General features: G+C 48.7%; 6 protein-coding genes across 9 annotated transcripts; 2 read left to right on the top strand and 4 right to left on the bottom strand.

The window, feature by feature from the left end:
- Window positions 1-339: 339 nt before the first annotated feature.
- Window positions 340-2,739, top strand: BDBG_02086 (serine/threonine-protein phosphatase 2A activator 1). The gene is made up of 3 exons (XM_002627369.2): window positions 340-1,343; window positions 1,432-1,783; window positions 1,856-2,739. The coding sequence occupies exons 1-3, from the start codon at window positions 700-702 to the stop codon at window positions 2,327-2,329; spliced, it is 1,470 nt and encodes a 489-aa protein (XP_002627415.1). The 5' UTR covers window positions 340-699; the 3' UTR covers window positions 2,330-2,739.
- On the bottom strand, window positions 1,701-4,361 carry BDBG_02085 (DUF572 domain-containing protein). The gene is made up of 3 exons (XM_002627368.2): window positions 4,123-4,361; window positions 4,035-4,044; window positions 1,701-3,967 (listed from the first exon to the last, which is right to left on the bottom strand). Exons 1-3 carry the CDS (start codon window positions 4,133-4,135, stop codon window positions 2,761-2,763), a joined length of 1,230 nt encoding a protein of 409 aa, XP_002627414.1. The 5' UTR covers window positions 4,136-4,361; the 3' UTR covers window positions 1,701-2,760.
- Window positions 4,362-4,480: 119 nt separating this feature from the next.
- BDBG_02084 lies at window positions 4,481-11,822 on the top strand. Of its 3 annotated transcripts, none has more exons than XM_031720637.1 (3): window positions 4,481-5,480; window positions 5,544-10,136; window positions 10,201-11,822. In XM_031720637.1, the coding sequence occupies exons 1-2, from the start codon at window positions 4,808-4,810 to the stop codon at window positions 6,413-6,415; spliced, it is 1,545 nt and encodes a 514-aa protein (XP_031576863.1). In that variant the 5' UTR covers window positions 4,481-4,807; the 3' UTR covers window positions 6,416-10,136; window positions 10,201-11,822. The 3 variants fall into 3 exon arrangements, with proteins under 3 accessions (XP_031576863.1, XP_031576864.1, XP_002627413.1); XM_031720638.1 differs by having other exon boundaries at window positions 4,483-5,480; window positions 5,544-10,735; window positions 10,802-11,822; XM_002627367.2 differs by having other exon boundaries at window positions 4,483-5,480; window positions 5,544-11,822.
- BDBG_02083 lies at window positions 4,493-11,310 on the bottom strand. Of its 2 annotated transcripts, none has more exons than XM_031720636.1 (4): window positions 9,024-11,310; window positions 8,690-8,941; window positions 6,019-8,594; window positions 4,493-5,827 (listed from the first exon to the last, which is right to left on the bottom strand). In XM_031720636.1, the coding sequence occupies exons 1-3, from the start codon at window positions 9,822-9,824 to the stop codon at window positions 7,005-7,007; spliced, it is 2,643 nt and encodes an 880-aa protein (XP_031576862.1). In that variant the 5' UTR covers window positions 9,825-11,310; the 3' UTR covers window positions 4,493-5,827; window positions 6,019-7,004. The 2 variants fall into 2 exon arrangements, with proteins under 2 accessions (XP_031576862.1, XP_002627412.1); XM_002627366.2 differs by having other exon boundaries at window positions 5,907-8,594; window positions 9,024-10,870.
- A 9-nt stretch (window positions 11,823-11,831) lies between the features above and the next one.
- On the bottom strand, window positions 11,832-13,011 carry BDBG_02082 (5'-methylthioadenosine phosphorylase; the record flags this gene model as incomplete). The annotated part of the gene is made up of 3 exons (XM_002627365.2): window positions 11,832-12,235; window positions 12,360-12,869; window positions 12,984-13,011. 3 exons carry the CDS (start codon window positions 13,009-13,011, stop codon window positions 11,832-11,834), a joined length of 942 nt encoding a protein of 313 aa, XP_002627411.1.
- A 541-nt stretch (window positions 13,012-13,552) lies between these two features.
- BDBG_02081 (uncharacterized protein) lies at window positions 13,553-17,141 on the bottom strand. The gene is made up of 2 exons (XM_002627364.2): window positions 16,405-17,141; window positions 13,553-16,345 (listed from the first exon to the last, which is right to left on the bottom strand). Exon 2 carries the CDS (start codon window positions 16,338-16,340, stop codon window positions 14,361-14,363), a length of 1,980 nt encoding a protein of 659 aa, XP_002627410.2. The 5' UTR covers window positions 16,341-16,345; window positions 16,405-17,141; the 3' UTR covers window positions 13,553-14,360.
- Window positions 17,142-17,145: the final 4 nt, after the last annotated feature.

Here is a 17,145-nt window from a genome sequence, read left to right as displayed (position 1 = left end):
CCCTTATCCCCGGCAGAACCTTTGTCACACGAGATATGAATGCACCGATGGCATCATCATTCTCAACGGGGAAGGCTAACGTTATTCAATTAAGGGCGTAGGTTTATATAAATAGGCGCGTACCCCGTACTAGGGGACATGGGTTTATTTGTGTATCCATTATTATCGTTACTGCTCTGACATCATCGCCATACAACTCTTTGCTTAACAGTTTACAATTGGTTTATGCTTAGATAGGTAATGCATATTCAACTCGTATTACATAGAAAATTGAAATTCTTTTTACATAGTAGGGTGATATAGAAGACCTATAAATACTAAGGGCGTGTTCGGTTGCACGGTTAACCTCCGTTAACCTCTGTTAAAAAGGTCCACTTAACAGACACCCGCGGTATTGAAATTACCTTGCAACTGAACACGCCCTAAATGTAATAATACTTAGGAACCTCGATTGTTCTTAACTTTAACTAGCTTTAGCCTAATCTTATGATGACATGGTTATTTCATAGGTTTTGTCACCGCACCACGCAAACTAATCATCCCTACATCCCCACTTCAACAGCAGAACATATGACAATCCTCAGTATATTACAGTTAATCATCACACTCTAGGACATTAGAAATTGGGAAAGTCGGAGAGCAGAGAGCCATCCGTGTAGCTAATGCTCTTGTATCTTATCCCGCCTCACTACGACCGCAATGGCCGCAGAAGCTTCATTCTCCACCCCTTACCTCCAACACCTAGACCCCTCGCAACCACATAACTTCGAACTCCCTTCCAAGAAGATCAACGAGGGTAACGATGTATCCACATTCCTCACCTCCCTCGCCTACAGGGATATCATGACCTTCATCCTACAGCTCAATCGCGCCATGGTCCCTTCGAAAATAACGGAGGATGGCTCTCAACATGTGCAAACCTGGCCCCTCAACTGCGATGCGGTTGAGTTCTCAGAGCCCGTTCGTCGTCTGCAGTTATTACTCTCGAAGATAGACTCGATAATCGATGAGGTACCCCCGGATACGGGACCGAGGCGTTTTGGAAATGTCAGTTTCCGCAAATGGTGGGAGGAAGTGGAAAGACGGGCGCCGGAATTGATGGATGAATGTTTACAGCCTGAGGTGCTGCGGCAGGGAGCGCAAGGCCCCGATTCGGTATCTGCGAAGGAGGAGCTTACGACGTATTTTCTAGGGAGCTTTGGGAGCCAACAGAGACTAGACTATGGGACAGGGCATGAGTTGAGCTTTGTGGCTTTTTTGGGTTGTTTGTGGAAGCTCAACGGGTTTCCGAAGGCTGGGGCGGGCGTGGAAGAAAGGGGGATTGTTTTGGGTGTGATTGAACCGTATGTTACTCTCTGATAGGGATATATGCGTTCTCTCGATTCCTATTGAAAGAAAAGTATACTGACTATTACATATCTACCCGTGTAGGTATCTTGAGTTGACTCGACGCCTGATAAGGACATACACCCTCGAACCCGCAGGCTCACATGGCGTCTGGGGCCTTGATGACCATTCTTTTCTTCCTTATATCCTTGGATCTGCGCAATTATCTCCTCCAATATCAGAGTCAGACCTTACCCCTACTGAAGGCTCATTACAGAACTCCCCGGAGCCAGCTACTGTCGCAAAAGCGAATATAGTCGAGAAGGAACGGAAAAATAATATGTATTTTTCAGCTATTGGTTTTATATACGATGTGAAGAGGGGTCCATTTTGGGAGCATAGCCCAATGCTTTACGATATATCCGGGATTCGAGATGGATGGGGGAAAATAAATAAGGTATGGGCCTATCCAATATCTCTTTGGTAGCCTGACAATCATGGCAATCGGGCTTAGCTAACACGGAATTAGGGCATGATCAAAATGTACAATGCCGAAGTCCTCTCCAAATTCCCTGTCGTCCAACATTTCCCCTTCGGTTCCCTTTTCCGTTGGGAACATGATCCCACAGCCGTGACAGTACCTCCATCCGTCCACCTTTCGAACCGGCCGGAAAGGTCAGGCGAAATGGCCTCTCCACCCCCCATCAATCCCGCCACAAGGGGATTTCAAGGCACGAAAGCTCCTTGGGCAAATCCGGCAGGCGGCATGGGCGGGGGTGTGGGTTCTACCGCCCCTGGGATGTCCGCACCCTTCGCGGCGGCGCAGCTTGGAACTAGACCTTTGCGTGCTCCACCAACTGCTATGACCACGGCGCCATGGAGCAGTAATCGAGATCGAGAGGCTGCGGGACAGTTCTCAGCGCCTAATTCGCAGGCACCGACGAAGACACCTTGGGCGGGGGCGAGTGGAGGGCAGGATGCAGGATCAGAACATCCCATTTAGGGCGAAGAAAGATCCCGCTGGTGGGCAATGATGGTCTGCACTGCAATTTCCATTCTGGATGCTGCGGTGGTCGCATCTCTACAAGAGGTATAAGAGGAGAGGTACAGTTTTATTACGTGGAGCGTTTGAAGAAAACTATAACAGCTATGAACCTTTCCATAAATGAGTAAAACGTTTGAGGAACGAATTCATGTAAGATAGACGATGTGAAATAAATCAATACGGCCCGACTATGCGTAGATGAATAGAACGAGCCTTGAACAAACTGTTATACATATCTGCATTTCATAATTCGTTGATCTAAATATACATTTTCCAATGCCAAAAACGCCAGTGGGTATCTCATGAGTCAAAGGAACATAAACAAGAGACAATGTACAGTTTATGTCAGAAAAAATGAGGAAAGAAAAAAGGAACTGATCACACGCAGGTTATTCGGAATCATCCGACCACTCATATCCCACCAGGGGTATGGCTGACATTACTTGTCGTGGAGTGGACGTTTCCGTATCTGCGCCTGTAGCCATTAACTCCCGCGGCCTATTGCCGTTCACTGCAATCGACATATCGCCACTATCACCATCCTTATTCTCGATACCATCGCATTTCCGGCGTTCTTGCGACCTATCCATATCCCCGGGTGGCACCACAGCTGCGGATCCGTTCGTCTTCCGCCGCTTAACCCCAGGCGTCCAGTCCGAATTATCATCCACCAAAAAGGGATCAACAGCGGCCCTCGTATTTCCACTTAACTCCTTCTGCAGCAACAACTTCCGCTCCGCCGCGATGACCTCTGGTTTTTTGGACCGCTTCTCCTTCTTTCCCCGCCCTCTACACGGCGGAGTGGCCGGTAGCGACTTAGTCTCAAATAGTGGTTTTGAAATCACACGCCGCGCTACCGCTCCGCCCACAGTATTATTTCCGGCGGGGGCAAAATCCACCATGCCCGCCCTCACTCGATCCCCCTCCGATTCTTCCAACAACTCGATCCCCAAACTCATCCGGTCCTGCAAGGCTTCTGTGACCCCCTGCGCAGTCTCCCTCCGTTTCCTTTCCGCCCGAAACACCCTCCGCAGTTTCCGCGATTGTTCGTATGGATCCTCCCAGTTACGTTCCTGCTTTTTCCTCAACTCTTCCATGCGTGCCTTCTCTGTCATAAAGCGGTTCTGATCCGCGACCTTCCCTTCCAGTTTCGCAAACGCGTCCTTCTCCGCAGACTCCCCCGCGACAGCACCGGGAGGTATCCGTAACGTAATTGCACCATCTTCCTCATATCCGCCCTTGTCTAACTCGCCTGTATCCCTCCTCCGTCCACCCTCCGTAACCACATATGCGGTGTTTTTTGGGTCAGTCCGGACCTCTATCCAACCGCCGCAAACCGTATGTTTCATGCGGAAGCTGTAGATGGGGGTTGAGTAGTAGTTCCCCACGCGCTTTTTCAGTGCGTTGAAGCGCACGCCCTGCCCGATTAACACGCTGTCGGCGGGTTTGCATGTCGAACACCAGACCGCAAAGGGCATTTCGAATCGGACGGTGAGTTCGCCAGTTGTATGTAGGTTCCGGGCGCGGGAACCTAGTGGGTGCCTGTTGGCAAGCTTGTTGCCAGTTGTGAGGCCTTCTTGGTCCGGGGGCACATAGCTGGATTATGCATTAGTCCAGATTCGATTGGGGACCAGTGTGGGAGGGAGGGGAGGAACGAACTAACCGTCCCATATCTAGGTAGTTGCGTTAGAAACTAGAGCATATGCCTATCTGAAACGGAATGAATTAAGAAAATAGGGGGTACAACGTACTGAAGCCCTGCATTTTGGCGGGGTGAGCTGCTGAGCTGCCTACTGTAGTTATCGCTGAAACAAACGTTCTTTTTTACCCCGCGTAAGATAGATATAATAATCGACCTGCGGTCACCCTGGAAATGACGGCACGGTACGGGAAAGGTATAAACATGAAGGCTAGAAATAAAAAAGGACTCTTGAGCGAGCACTCCTTCAATTATAGAGAGCTAAGTATTGCTTGAAGTGTGTATATACTCTGTAGACCAACAAAGCTTGCCAGAGGCAAATGTGGTATCACGTGCAGTTTTCTGATTACTTAATCAACTTTTTTTTGCCCCAAGGTGACAAAAGTTAACTAGTTAACTACATCAGAAGGCGTTATGAACCTCATCCCTCATCATGGATGGACTCTGTTGCCTTTCCACCATGTTCGGGGGCAATGGCAACTGGCAACTCCCGGTAAAAGCTCAAGCGGTAGCTCTAGGGGAGAAATAAGAGCTTGAACATGGAAAGCGAGATGGCGGGCGGGTTATTGTTTACAAACATCCGAAAACTACAATATCCACTCATAATACTTTGTTGTCCAGTCTTCCCTCGGAATGACGTGAATTGAGAAGACGTCGATGCGTGGTGTTTTTTATATTTATCCTTGTATGGATAACTAGTTAAGTTATTTAGTTACTTTGCCCAAGAACAGCTCAAAATGGACAAGCTCCCGTCAGAGACGGTTGGGCTTATTGTTAGATGCTTGTTACAGCCTGAAAACGGCAGAAAAGCCGCCAAAATCGCGTCTTATGCTGGTATATCTCGTGCCTGGCAGAATGCAGTGGAACTGCAGACGATGCGTTCGATTATGGTTCGGAGTTCTTCAGCTGAATGGGAAATGTTTCGCCAGATTTTTATCGGTCTCCGTCGCCGGAGCATACTCTCGGAGTTGCTCTATTCTCACCCTACGGTTCCCAGGTGTTACCAGACAGGATGGCCAGGTGCGCTGCTTCCGGAGATGCTAGAGGATTGTTCGATTGATAGGCAACAAGAATTAGATATGGACTTTGAATTGGCGGTACGGAATCTGTTTGGCTTTCTCAGGGAATGGGAGGATGAGTTTGTCGCAGCCAACATAACCCACCGGGCTGCCCCCCTGACTTTAAGAATCAACCCTGTCTGGAAACCCCAAACGCTGTTGATGTTGAAATTCCAAGGACAGGAGAGTTTGCCAACCCTTTATAGAGTGAAGTGTTTAATCATCCATAGTGTGCATCCCACAGCTTTCCTCAAAATCGCAAACTGCCTTAGCAACGTTACGAACGTTTATTATTTTGTTTGGACGATGAATTTCTCAGTTCTCAGAACCAGTATTCAAGATTTCAGATCATGTGTGTACCTCTTATTGGTTCTGATCCATGATTGACAAGGTTATTGACATTGCTTCTTCTCAGCTCTCAGTATGGCATTACGAAAACTTTCCTTGCCTAGCTTGAAATCCTTTCACGTTGGATGTTCCGGTCGGTCCCTTCAAAATCATAATTTGGACGCTCCAAGCTGGAATGGAAATCATCCCATTGACCTACTCTCACTATCCCTGGCCCTTTTCATGCATGTGCATCACTTAACCGAGATCGAACTAAGATTTTATCCATGGGGCTTGTCACCCGAGTTGTTCTGCCCATTTTCACCCTCATTTCCTACCAGCGTAACTCAACCAAAACCATCATGGGTCAACCTAGAACGGCTTATGTTAACTTATGGGAACTTGCATCCTGGGGGAAAGTGGTACTTGATAGGCTCCCCGGAATTAGCACCTTTTGATTTGTACGAGGATTCCGAGGATTCCGAGGATTCCGACAATGGGAGTGTTCTGGAATACTTCGAATGCCCTCCATATCAGTGGCGCTGGTTGTTCTGCCCACGTACCTTTGATCCTCTCGTACGTGCAATGAGTCGTGCTGTCTTACACATGCCCAGACTCCGACAACTTAGCTTCACCCTCTCCTGGAGCGGTCATTTGATAACAGAGCAGAGTCTCCACATAGAGTTTCTCATGCCAGGAGAGACTACTGCTGTTCAACCATGCTATGACTCCATAGTGGCATTCGACCGTCAGTACGTTGGTTGGATACGCTGGTACTCCTGGATGATCATCGTACGGCCTGACGATCGCGATATGGGTGTCGTTTGGCAGATCCCCCGGGATATTAGGGAACTCTGGTGGGACAAGGTTGGGGTAGAGCGCAGGGGACTGATTGCGTGGGGAACCAAGGGACCGAATGCGTACGAGAGAATTTCTGCTTCATTTTCGCGGAATGAATGAATCCTGTTGAGCATGACGTGGTGGGCCATCGCTCTACTCTTCCCGGTAGGGAAGTGTTGGCACTCCGAGCTGTGCACAGTGATACTCAAAATAGGAAAAAGAAAAAAAGAAAAAAAGGCACGGGGCGGAGGAGATACAACTCAACGGATATTAATACTCTGTTACTCTGTTTTATTTATAACCAGCGTTTTCAATACAGACTCAAAGGAGCCTATTCTCAGGGACTAGACCATGGAGTGATAGAGAGAGCCAAAAATGAAAATAAAGGTAAAGAGAAGGGAACGAAACCAAAAGGTAGAAACCTTCCATTTAGCAGCCCAGATGTTAGATAGAACATCGGTAGTTACCACCCTGTAACCTTGCCGATTGCACCGTTAAAATTATACAGGCAACGCCTTGGGTATGATTTCTATACAACCATGGTTATATACAATTATACCGGCAGTGTGGGTTAAGGCCACATTCGGTCGAAGAGGTAGAGACCGAATCTAGTATCTTTTGAAGTAAGGCTTGGTATATTGACAGAGCACAGGAATGAGTATTATCAATCCCTGTTCAATCTATCGCGAGCGCCATTAGGTTAAATAAACTACTGCGTCTCCATTCTAGCATCCCTGCACTCACCACCGCCAACCTCGCACACCACCTTCAAGTCCTCCACGCTCTCACCAACCCACAACTTCGCACCCTTGGCCATTTGCGGAATCTGCCAGTCCTGCGTGGTAACGTCCCAAACACTCATATCCCTCCGCGTAATCTCAAGACATAGAATCTCGCTCTCGCCCGGCTGCAGCACTCGTGTTTTCTCAAACTGTCTTAGCTGTAGCTTGGGTGTATCTGCCGCTCGCTCTGGTGGCGGCTGCACATACAACTGTGCCACAGAGCGCCCGGCTACCTTGCCTGTGTTGGTGACTTTGACGTCGACTTTGAATGCGATGTCCCAGAGGGCTGGGTTGCCGCCCTCCCGCCCTCCAGCGCGCGGGGGCGGTTGGGGCGTTGTGCTGTACCCTTCCGGGTATGGGTAATCCTTGCCTGGCTTGATGGAGGAAGGGTCATCGAGGTATGGGTATAGGTAGCGCCAGATTCGGTTCAGACCCTTTGGCCACGCTGCTTCGGCTGCAGGCGGGATGTCGTTGGAGAATGTTGGAGGGGAAAGTTTAGCAGGTCTCTCTGGGGGGTATTCGGTGAGCGGTGTAACGGGTATGAGTTTCGGCTCGCTGAATTTGAACGCTGTGTATGAAAGCCCGTGACCGAAGGGGTATCGCGCGGTGATGTTTTCCTTGACGAAGTGGCGGTAGTCGATATACAAGCCTTCGGTAAATGTATCTTGGATCTGGATTATAGGGTCATATATGAGATTGACGCTGTCTGGATAGTCGGCTTCGGATTTCGGAATCGTGTACGGCAGATGGCCGCTGGGGCTGTGATCTCCGAAGAGAATATCGGCAATAGTACCTGCTTCCTGGCCTGGGAGATGGGCAACCAACACTGCTTTCACCGATGGGAGATCGATCCATTTCTCCATGATAATTGGGCCAACGGTGTGAACGACAACAATCACAGTCGAGAACTTCTTCGCCGCATCCATGACAAGCTTGTCACCACCATGCCAGGCATATAGACCCGCCATCGTCCGGTCTCCTGGATTTCCTTCAACGATAATGTAGTTCTCGCCAGAATCCGAATTGATGAAGACAATTGCAATATCTTCAGGCTTCACGTCTATAATGAGGGGGAAACGATTGCTGATGTGAAACTTTGTCTTCGGGGCTCTGGCCTCGATGCCTTCTTGAGGAGTTACAAGGTAAGGAACTCTGGCTGTTCCACTTCCCCATCCCATCGTTAAGACACCCCTGTTGCAACCTCTGTCTGGACAGGGGTTGAGCCCCAGTGGATCGGGACCCGCGTCGGTGCCAAATACCCTGATTGAAGAGTCCGGGTTCAAGGGGAGAACATTATCATCATTTTTTAGAAGGGTAATACCATCCCTAGCAACGGCTCTCGCGATGGTATTGTGGTTCTCTTGGACGTCGACGAATTTGTTGACGATGCCGATTGGAGAAAATACAGCGCCAGGGTGCAGAAGCCCCTTTTCAGCAGTTGTGTGGGTTGAGAAGTTTGGCAATGGAAAGTCCTTGTCCTGCCCTAACTTGAACCATGTAGCAACAATCCGGGTAGCCTAATCCCAAAGTTAGTTACCGAGCCTGGGGGTTATGACCGTCGCGCATGCAAAGTACGGGTATATGAGGAAAGGAGAGAAATCAGCCAACGTACCATATCATTTAACCGCTCTAGGGGTACAGTCCCATTTAGGACCGAACGTGACAATTCGCCTGCCCAATAACTATGCCCTGATAATGGAGAAGCACCATCTCCTGGCATAGCCATGTCCAGGCCAGCAAGTGCGGATGAAACGCCTCCAATATGGGCGAACCAATCAGTCATAGTGAATCCCTGGAATCCCAATTCATCTTTAAGAATGCCGTTGATCAGCTTGCTGTTTTGGCTGGATGAGGAGCTGTTAACCTATAGGATAAAGTTAATACCATCTACTGAACTAAGAAGTTTCCCTCGTTGTTGGAAGTTGAAATGAAGAAAATGGTCGTACGTCATTGTATGCCATCATAACGGAACCAACCCCCGCTTTGACAGAGTCTGCAAAAGGCCAGAGATACAACTCGTGCAGCGTCCTGTCATCGATATTGGCCGAGTATGGTTTCTGGAGGAAGTCCAGGGGCTGAACAGGGAACACCATACGAAACATCTCCTGCTCGTTTCCGACAAGATGCTTCACAGTCGCGATCACTCCCCTGCTTTGAACGCCCTTGATTGTCAGGGAACTGGCGATTCCCTGAAGGGATGGATCCATGCCGAATCCTTCCCAGTTCCGTCCTCCGCGTGGCTTGCGGCCCAGTGGACCTACAGATGGACCAAGGTGGACATTTACCCCTTTGCCACGAAACTCCCTGCCCATCGCAACACCGCGGTCGTACATCAACTTCTTGTCGAATGTGGCTCCCACAGTGATTCCTGCTGGGAAGGCTGTGATGTGATCTGTATTTCGGACACCAAGGGGGCCGTCCTGCAGACAAAGCCTAGGGATTCCGAATCGAGGTGCACTTCCTGTCTGTCCCACGCAGGGGCCCATAGCGAAACCGGTGCCTGTTGTCAGATTGACTTTCTCAGCGAGGGTCATGTTCGCAACTACTGCATGGGCTTTGGCATATGCCTCTTCCCATTCAGGTACCCAACCACCCACGGGTGCAGGATAATATGGAGGAGACGTCCACTCTGGGGCACCATTCTGCCTCGGTTCGAGGGGTGGAGAGCTGCTGGTATCTTGGTTTGCAAGGGCGGAACAATTTAGCGCACCAACGACACCAATAAGAAATGATTTAAAGAACGGCATTTCCAGAGGATAAGGAAGTAAAAATTAAAGAATGAATGAAAGAAAGGAAAAGAGAAGAGAAGAGAAATCTAAGAGAAGGAATAGGCGGAGGAGTGAAGGATTATTTCAGTCTCACTCAGCCTAGAAACGCTCATCGACACAGAACAGGCTCAGGTATTATTTCCACCTCAATGGTGCAGCCGTCCAGGTTGACTGACTGACTGACCACATCACAGGGTATTTCTGTGGCTTTATAGACTGGAAGAGCGCCGTGCTGTGGCCCGGGTGGGGGAACAGTTGTTTCGTGCATGTGGACTGGGGGATGGAGGATCTGTTAGTTATACTTATGACTGTTCTTGGGAGTAGACCTAACTGATCCTAACTGATCTGGTGAAAGAGGGTTGTTTTCAATTTCATCACTGCATCACTGCAACACTCTTGTCCCCATGCCTCCCTGTCTTCAGGCACAACTAACCTTATGATGCATGTTTGTATTTTCTGACATGCGAGATGTGCATCGGTTCGGCTCTAATTATAGACTTGTTCTATATTGTAACTCTGGAGAAGTTGACAATGCGGCAATTCTCAAATCTACCGTCATGGCATATTCCGCCGTATCCGGCAGTTATATGCCTCTGCCTCTGTTCTCGGTGCCCCTGACCCCTCAGATAGATCGCTGCCTCCCTGTCTGCCACTCGGTCTCGCTAGTTCAGTCACTCATTTGCTCACATACAAGATATAGTGAGTGAAGAGAATGTCAGTGATTGCTTAGACATAATCCTCTTTTCTTTTCTGTTTCTTTTTTTTGTTCGTTTTCTTAGTGTAGTTATACCTGTCAACCAAGCTACGAGATTTGCTGGAGATTCTCAGCAGGCGGCCGCTCTCCGAACGGCTTAAAAAAAAAAGAAAAAAAGCCTAAAGCCTAAAGCGAGGTCTAACTTCCCCTGATTCTGCAATCGACAATACGTTGGAAGATGCTGATCACCGCCATATTCCAGGTTTCCGGTGGGCCTTCAAGAGCCGGCAATAATATGCCTCAATAGCAACAACCGATTAGGCGGCATTAACCCTCTTTTTCTTCCCTGTCTTCCATCTGCTTCCCGCGCTCTTATTCACCATCCAGTGGCGTCCCCTTGGCCCATTGGCCGGTCGTGTGGGCAGCGGGCATGCCTGCTGTGAAACGCGAGGAAACTCACCACGCGCCAGCCGAATTCAAGTTTTCTCAATGATATTTCTTTTTCGCCCCCTGTCAGCTGAGCGCGATTCTTTGCCGGATGGTGCTAAATTTCACCAGCCAAAATTGATCAGGGGTTCAAGAGTCAGGCCAGGTCGGGCCGACAGAGAGCCCTGAAAGCCAAAACTGCCGACATTTTTGTGGGTTGAGCATGGAGCCGTTGTCAACTTGTCGTAGGGTTGAGTTGCGCCTAAGCCTTCACCTGGCGCGAAATACTTGGAACTACCTAGAACTAGATAGAGGATCGACATGACCGAGGTGACACGAAACAAGCACATGGGAAGGTTCGCTCTATAAACAACCCATGGGACATGTTGGAAGGATTCGTAGGTAGTATCGGCGCATGGTTTATATCTCGCTTGCGCATTTCAGCCGACTTGGCCAAGAAGTAGTAAATATAGCGCCACCAAACAAGCATCAAAGGGAATTAATATTTTGGAAAGGGGCAACGACAATGTACGCTGTATTATTAATAGTGCCCCCAAAGCACACGAGGAGGCAGTGTGGGGCTACTTGGTTGACGTCTCTGCCGATAGTATTCCCTTTGCGAGATTCAGAGCTTCGTGAGGAATGGTTAAAGGGTTTGTCGACGGAAATTTTGACGAGATATTCCTTAATTTACTACCAAATATCTTTTTTATAGGAAATCATACTTCGAGGGGGTGCTCGTTGGGATCTTTCCCAAACCGGTAAGGTAATATCTCAGACGGTCTATGTATGTAGTAAAATTAAGTAGAAAAGTGGCCTGAACTACCAAATACTCGAAGCAATACCCTTTATCACAAATACCACGCTTAATTATTACTAAAATATCCGGGGAAAAGCCACACGAGTTTCGCAAGGGCTTCCGTGCTCAGGTGTCCAGGAGCCGTGCTCAGACCAAATTTACATGTGCCTTCTAGATGCTTTCCTTGCACCAGAGCTGCGTGTTCATCCTTTGTGAGTTCATCGAGCACCGCACCGATGAAGTTTCTCGCATTCACTGAGTTCATTTTCATATTGGCCATGACCATTTCGACTGTGACATCTGCCGTCTCTGGGTGCCAACAGTCATAGTCGGTGGACATGCAAATCATCTGATATGCAATCTCAGCTTCTCGGGCCAGTTTTGCTTCGGGAAGACAGGACATGTTGACGACGCTGCCACCCCAGGAGCGGTAGAGGTTACTCTCTGCGCGTGTGCTGAATTGGGGGCCCTCTGTTTATCATGCGAAGGGTATTGAACATTTAGCTTTCTACCTCCTTTTGTTTTATTTTATTCCCGAACAACGGCGCTTATTAAACAAGGAGGGAAGGAGGGAAGGAGTGAAAAGAGACCATACCCATGCATATCAGTGTACCACGATCATGCAACACGACCCCATCCCCTTCCAAACTATGTCCACACGCCCTCACGATCTTCGCCATCTGCTCATCGAACGGGTCCGCGAAACCAACATGTGCCACCGCGCCACCCTCGAAGAACGTCCATGGCCGCACCCCCTTCGTCCGGTCAATAACCTGGTCCGGAACGACAAAGTCTCGCGGCTTAATAGCCTCTTGCAAACTTCCAACGGCGGAAAACGCGACAATACTTCGCACCCCGATTGAGCGGAGGGCAGCGATGTTGGCGCGCGCAGGTACCTCGTGTGGTGCGTATTCGTGGTGTAGACCGTGTCGACTGAGGAATGCGACAGGGACTACCTTGCCGCTTGTGGAGCAGGTGTGGTGGAGAATGGCTATCGGAGAGGATGGGGATCCCCATGGTGTGGTGATGGTGAGGGATGCGACTTGCGTGAAATTGGGCAATTCGCGAAGTCCGGTGCCGCCGATAACAGCAATATGGACTGGGTCTAGATATAATAAAGTTGTCGTTGTTAGTATCGACTGATCTATATCTCCATTTTTAACCCCTGCGGCGGAAGAGTGTCAGGGAGTAGCGCATAGCTCCGCCGAGCCCTACGTACCATTGTATGTTTCTGCGAGGGCTGCCATTATTTTCTTTAATTTCTGGGAATTGTTTAACGTATACAAAGCTCCCACAGGCGGGAGATGAGAAATGAATATGTTAGTGGTTATCGAAAACAGTTTTGAGAAATGGCGCAGCTGAAGATTCGCAATTGTCGAGGGGTAGAAAATCGATGGGGTTGAAGCTTTGGCGGGGCAAACGATTGTCCGACGCAATTTTGGGCCCACGTGCCCGCGAAGCCCTAATTGATGCCGTTCAAGGCATTATATCTCCTTTAATTTAAACTGCAAGTAACTAAGCCCAGTCCACTACAAACTCAGACAGCCTCGCATGAGTGCTGACTATTCTCCTAACATTTCCGTCAACCTCCAAGGTTACCAGGTCTGGTGTCGTCGCAACAAAACCGTGATGACCGTGACTGGATCGCTTCATGTCTGTGCTAATAGGACCAGCGAACCGTTTCATGATTAATAACATCTTGACGGCTCTAATGTTACAACTAGAACGAGCTGACTCTATAAAGTCATATCCAGCGCGGTCCGATATCTGGTATATGAGCCTCTGTGATTGAGATCGGAGTGTTTCCGCTTCCATAGGGAAGCTATGAAATATGAAAGTCCACCACATCAACACCTCCCTTGAAGATGGAAGCGTTTGGCATGTATAGAGTCCTTTATGGTGCTGATCCGAACTCGCCAGAGTTCAAGGAATGGGCATCTACAGAGTAGAGTAGTGGGATTCGTAAGCTGCTATCTGGTAGTTACAAGGACCTCCAGGCAAGGGGCCGTTGTTGGGCCTGGCCACTATGGTCAAGAGGCTTTTTTCAATTTTCAATCCGTGCTCCTCTAATAAACGTTGAGAGTTGTAAAGGATATACTGTTCGAACAATGATAGTGCGATTAGGGACTCACAACTTGAGTGGAGAATAGGAATTTTAGTAACCCAAAGCGTTGAAATTGCGCTGTGGAAGCGATGAAGCAAAGATGCTGTTGGTGTGTTATCAGCTACCACGTTCGCATACCAGTACATACGAGTGGAGATCGATTCATTTCATTTAAACCAATATATGACATGCCTCGCTCATCTCCAGAAACGGCTGCGCCTGTTAAGAATGTCCATGAGAAGATATAGAGAACAATCAAGTCATAAATTTGCTAGCTGTGGACCGACGACACGCAACGAAAATTCCAACTGAGAGAGAATCGGGATATATTCAAACCAAAGTAAGAAGTAGAAATCCCATGTTCTACCGTCCACACGCCGTATCCCGTTCGCCTAAATATGAAGCAATCCCGCACACCTGGTAAAACGCCATCAAGCCGAAAAAAGAGGAAGAAATCATGTCTGATCCGAGATATTTGTACTTGGAGTTACGCTAACAATCAACGCCAGAATCCGGGCGAGAATCTGGCGTTCTGCTACGTTCGCTAGAACTGTTCCTGGCTCTGGACTTGCCCACATGGAAAATCTCCCTACATAGTGCGCGAATGTGGCTCACACTTTTCTCCTTTCCTGTCGTTGTTGTTGTTGCTGTCGTTCCTTTACTTCGGTTTCGACTGAGTTTCCCATCCAGTAATGCGATGAATTGGTTGTCGTCTCTTCCTTTCTCGGCAACAGAATCTAGCCTGGTAACGAATTCGTGAACAGCGGCCGCGTGTGCTTTTTGGACGTGTTGGAGCTCTGCTGCAAACGATGCTTGAAGGGTTTCCAGCTCTATGCGGTGTTTCTCGTTAAATTGAGCAATTAGTGCCTTCTCCCGTTCCTCTAGCCGTTCATTGGCCGCTCGATCATCTTCTATCTTGATATTTCGGAAATATGCCTCGAGTTCCAATTTTTGTGCGGCGAGAGCTTCCGTTTTAGCTTGCTCGAGCTCTTCTAGAGCCTTAGACTTCTCCGCCACGGCAACTCGGAGATTGTTAACCTCGTTCGCTTGCTCCTGTTCACGAACTTTCAGAACTTCAGAACTTTCCATGGCAGCTTCTTGCCATACTGAGATTTCCTCGAGTTGTTGCTGGTGGAGTTGAAGAGTTTCAGATCTGTCCACAAGGTTTCGTTCCAGTAGCCGAATCTCTGCCTCCCGCTCCTGCTCGAGCGCTTCAAGAGCTTCAGTCCTTTCTGCAACAGCCTGTTGCAACCATTTTGATTCTTCTTCCAGCTCCCGATTCTGACTCTGTAGTGATCCGGATTCCACTGCAAAGCTTTGCCGTAACTGTTCAGCCTCCTCCTCCAGCTTTTGCTTGAGGCATTCCAGAGCTCCAATCCGTTCCGTGAAAGTTCGTCGTACTTCCTTTAGCTCTTCCTCCCTCTCTTTCTCATGGCGTTCTAGAGCTTCAGACGTTTCCGCCAGCTGTTGGTGTAGCTCTCTGGCATATTCCTGTTGTTCCTGTTTGTGATATTCTAGGGCCTTAACTTGTTCCATCAGTTTTCGCCGTAGCTCTTGGACCTCTTCTTCTCGTGTACGTTTTTCCAATTCTAGCGCTTTTGATTTTTCCGGGAGCTTTCGTTGTAGCTCTTTGACTTCTTCATCTCGTTCTCGTCGGTAAGATTCTAGAGCTTTAGATCCTTCTGCCAGCTTTCGTTGTAGCTCTTTGATCTCCTCATCTCGTTCTCGTTGATAAGATTCTAGAACTCCGGATTTGTCTGCCAGTTTTCGTTGTAGATCTTTGATCTCTTCATCTCGTTCCTGTTGGTGAGATTCAAGAGCTTTGGATCGTTCTGCTAGCCTTCGTTGTAGCTCTTTGACCTCTTCCCTTCGTTCCCTTTCATGAAGTTCTAGAGCTTTAGATTTTTCCGCAAGCGCTCGATGAAACCCTTTGATCTGTTCCAATAGTTCTTTCTGATGGGTTTCAAGAGCCTCCGACTTTTCCACATAAGCTTCTCTTAACCTTTTTACTTCTTCTTCCAGTTCAGCTCTAGCTTTATCTGCACTTTCCAGGTTGTTCTCACTAATCTGTAACTTTGTTCGAAGCGAAGCTAATTGCGCTTGGAGTTCATTGATCTTGTCGTTCAATTGGGAGCACTCCGATGTGTTTTCGCTGACCAACTTCCGTATCTGCCCTCGTAACGCCTCGATGTGAAACTCTTTATGCATTAGGGTTTGCTCTAGATGTAGCTTGTTTTCCCGTTTGTTATTGCCGGCCTCTCGGTGAATCTGCTCATTCTTGGTGCCAGCATAGCTGGAAATAGGGCGACTGAGTCTCGGGCGGTCACTCTCGATCCATTTATACAAGAACTTCGATGGGTAACTATCGTCTCCATCTTGGCGGGGTGCCTGGATAAATGGTGGAGCAGGTGATCTGGGACGATTTGATATGGAAAAGCTGTCGCGCTGCCTGAAGGGACTGGGAGGAGACATTATGTCTACTTGGATGTTTCAGTATCTACTTCATGAGGTAGGTTCGACAATTTGGTAGCGATACTTGTTTCAATCTGAGAAGTGAATTTATGTAGCCAAGCAGAACCACGGGAGGCGGATCGTGAGGTCAAACGATATCGATTACAAAGAGAAGAGATGCGCCCAAGAATATGGCAATACGAAGAAGGCTGCTCCAGAACTGACGGTGTGTATTATCCCATAGATGCAGGGCGACGTGTACGCCTGCCCCTCAATTGGAGAGCGCCAATCGTTTTATAGCAAAAGAGGCCATCCGCCCGCCACTTTTTGCCATATGATATGGCACATCTTAGTGGAACCAAATTTTCAGTCATTTTGCTGCCGTTTTGCCCGGTTCTGTGCAAGTTGGTAACGGCCAGACCGTTCCGGCGGAAGGGATTCGAATTCAAGCCGAGACGGACACGAGAATAGGAATCGGCGTCATCTGCCCCTTGTGTGAAAAAACGCACAAGATCGAGAGAACAGTTAGCGCCAGTGCCAGTTAGCTACCATTACTGGTGGACAACTGGCGAATAAACACATTGCAGCACTCCGTATTGCAGCTGGAACTCTTCGGTCGTCAATGTGCAGCCGGCTCACATTTCTGCTCCCTGGCGTCACAATACAGTGGTAGTACTGTGGGCCCCGAAACCAGCCGAGCGAAGTGGCCTGATCATGGAGCCTGGCAAAGACAACTTGTCTCCAGAAACTGCGCTGGGGCCGAAGTAATTCGTGGGTTGGGCACCAATCAACGACCATTCCAATTGGCATGAGCTGTTGTCGAAAT

The sequence above is a fragment of the Blastomyces gilchristii genome (genome assembly GCF_000003855.2).
Source record: "Blastomyces gilchristii SLH14081 genomic scaffold supercont1.3, whole genome shotgun sequence".
Taxonomy (NCBI): Eukaryota; Fungi; Ascomycota; class Eurotiomycetes; order Onygenales; family Ajellomycetaceae; genus Blastomyces; species Blastomyces gilchristii.
This window is presented reverse-complemented; position numbering and strand designations above follow the sequence as displayed.

Excerpts from the sequence above, each read along its gene's own strand:
- BDBG_02086 (XM_002627369.2), top strand. The coding sequence starts at position 700 with ATGGCCGCAGAAGCTTCATTCTCCACCCCTTACCTCCAACACCTAGAC. Across the intron at positions 1,344-1,431 it reads GTTTTGGGTGTGATTGAACC|GTATCTTGAGTTGACTCGAC; the intron begins GTATGTTACTCT and ends CTACCCGTGTAG. Across the intron at positions 1,784-1,855 it reads GATGGGGGAAAATAAATAAG|GGCATGATCAAAATGTACAA; the intron begins GTATGGGCCTAT and ends ACACGGAATTAG.
- BDBG_02084 (XM_031720637.1), top strand. The coding sequence starts at position 4,808 with ATGGACAAGCTCCCGTCAGAGACGGTTGGGCTTATTGTTAGATGCTTG. Across the intron at positions 5,481-5,543 it reads TATTCAAGATTTCAGATCAT|CTCTCAGTATGGCATTACGA; the intron begins GTGTGTACCTCT and ends GCTTCTTCTCAG.
- BDBG_02083 (XM_031720636.1), bottom strand. The coding sequence starts at position 9,824 with ATGCCGTTCTTTAAATCATTTCTTATTGGTGTCGTTGGTGCGCTAAAT. Across the intron at positions 8,942-9,023 it reads TTATGATGGCATACAATGAC|GTTAACAGCTCCTCATCCAG; the intron begins GTACGACCATTT and ends TTTATCCTATAG. Across the intron at positions 8,595-8,689 it reads TAGAGCGGTTAAATGATATG|GCTACCCGGATTGTTGCTAC; the intron begins GTACGTTGGCTG and ends CTTTGGGATTAG.
- BDBG_02081 (XM_002627364.2), bottom strand. The coding sequence starts at position 16,340 with ATGTCTCCTCCCAGTCCCTTCAGGCAGCGCGACAGCTTTTCCATATCA.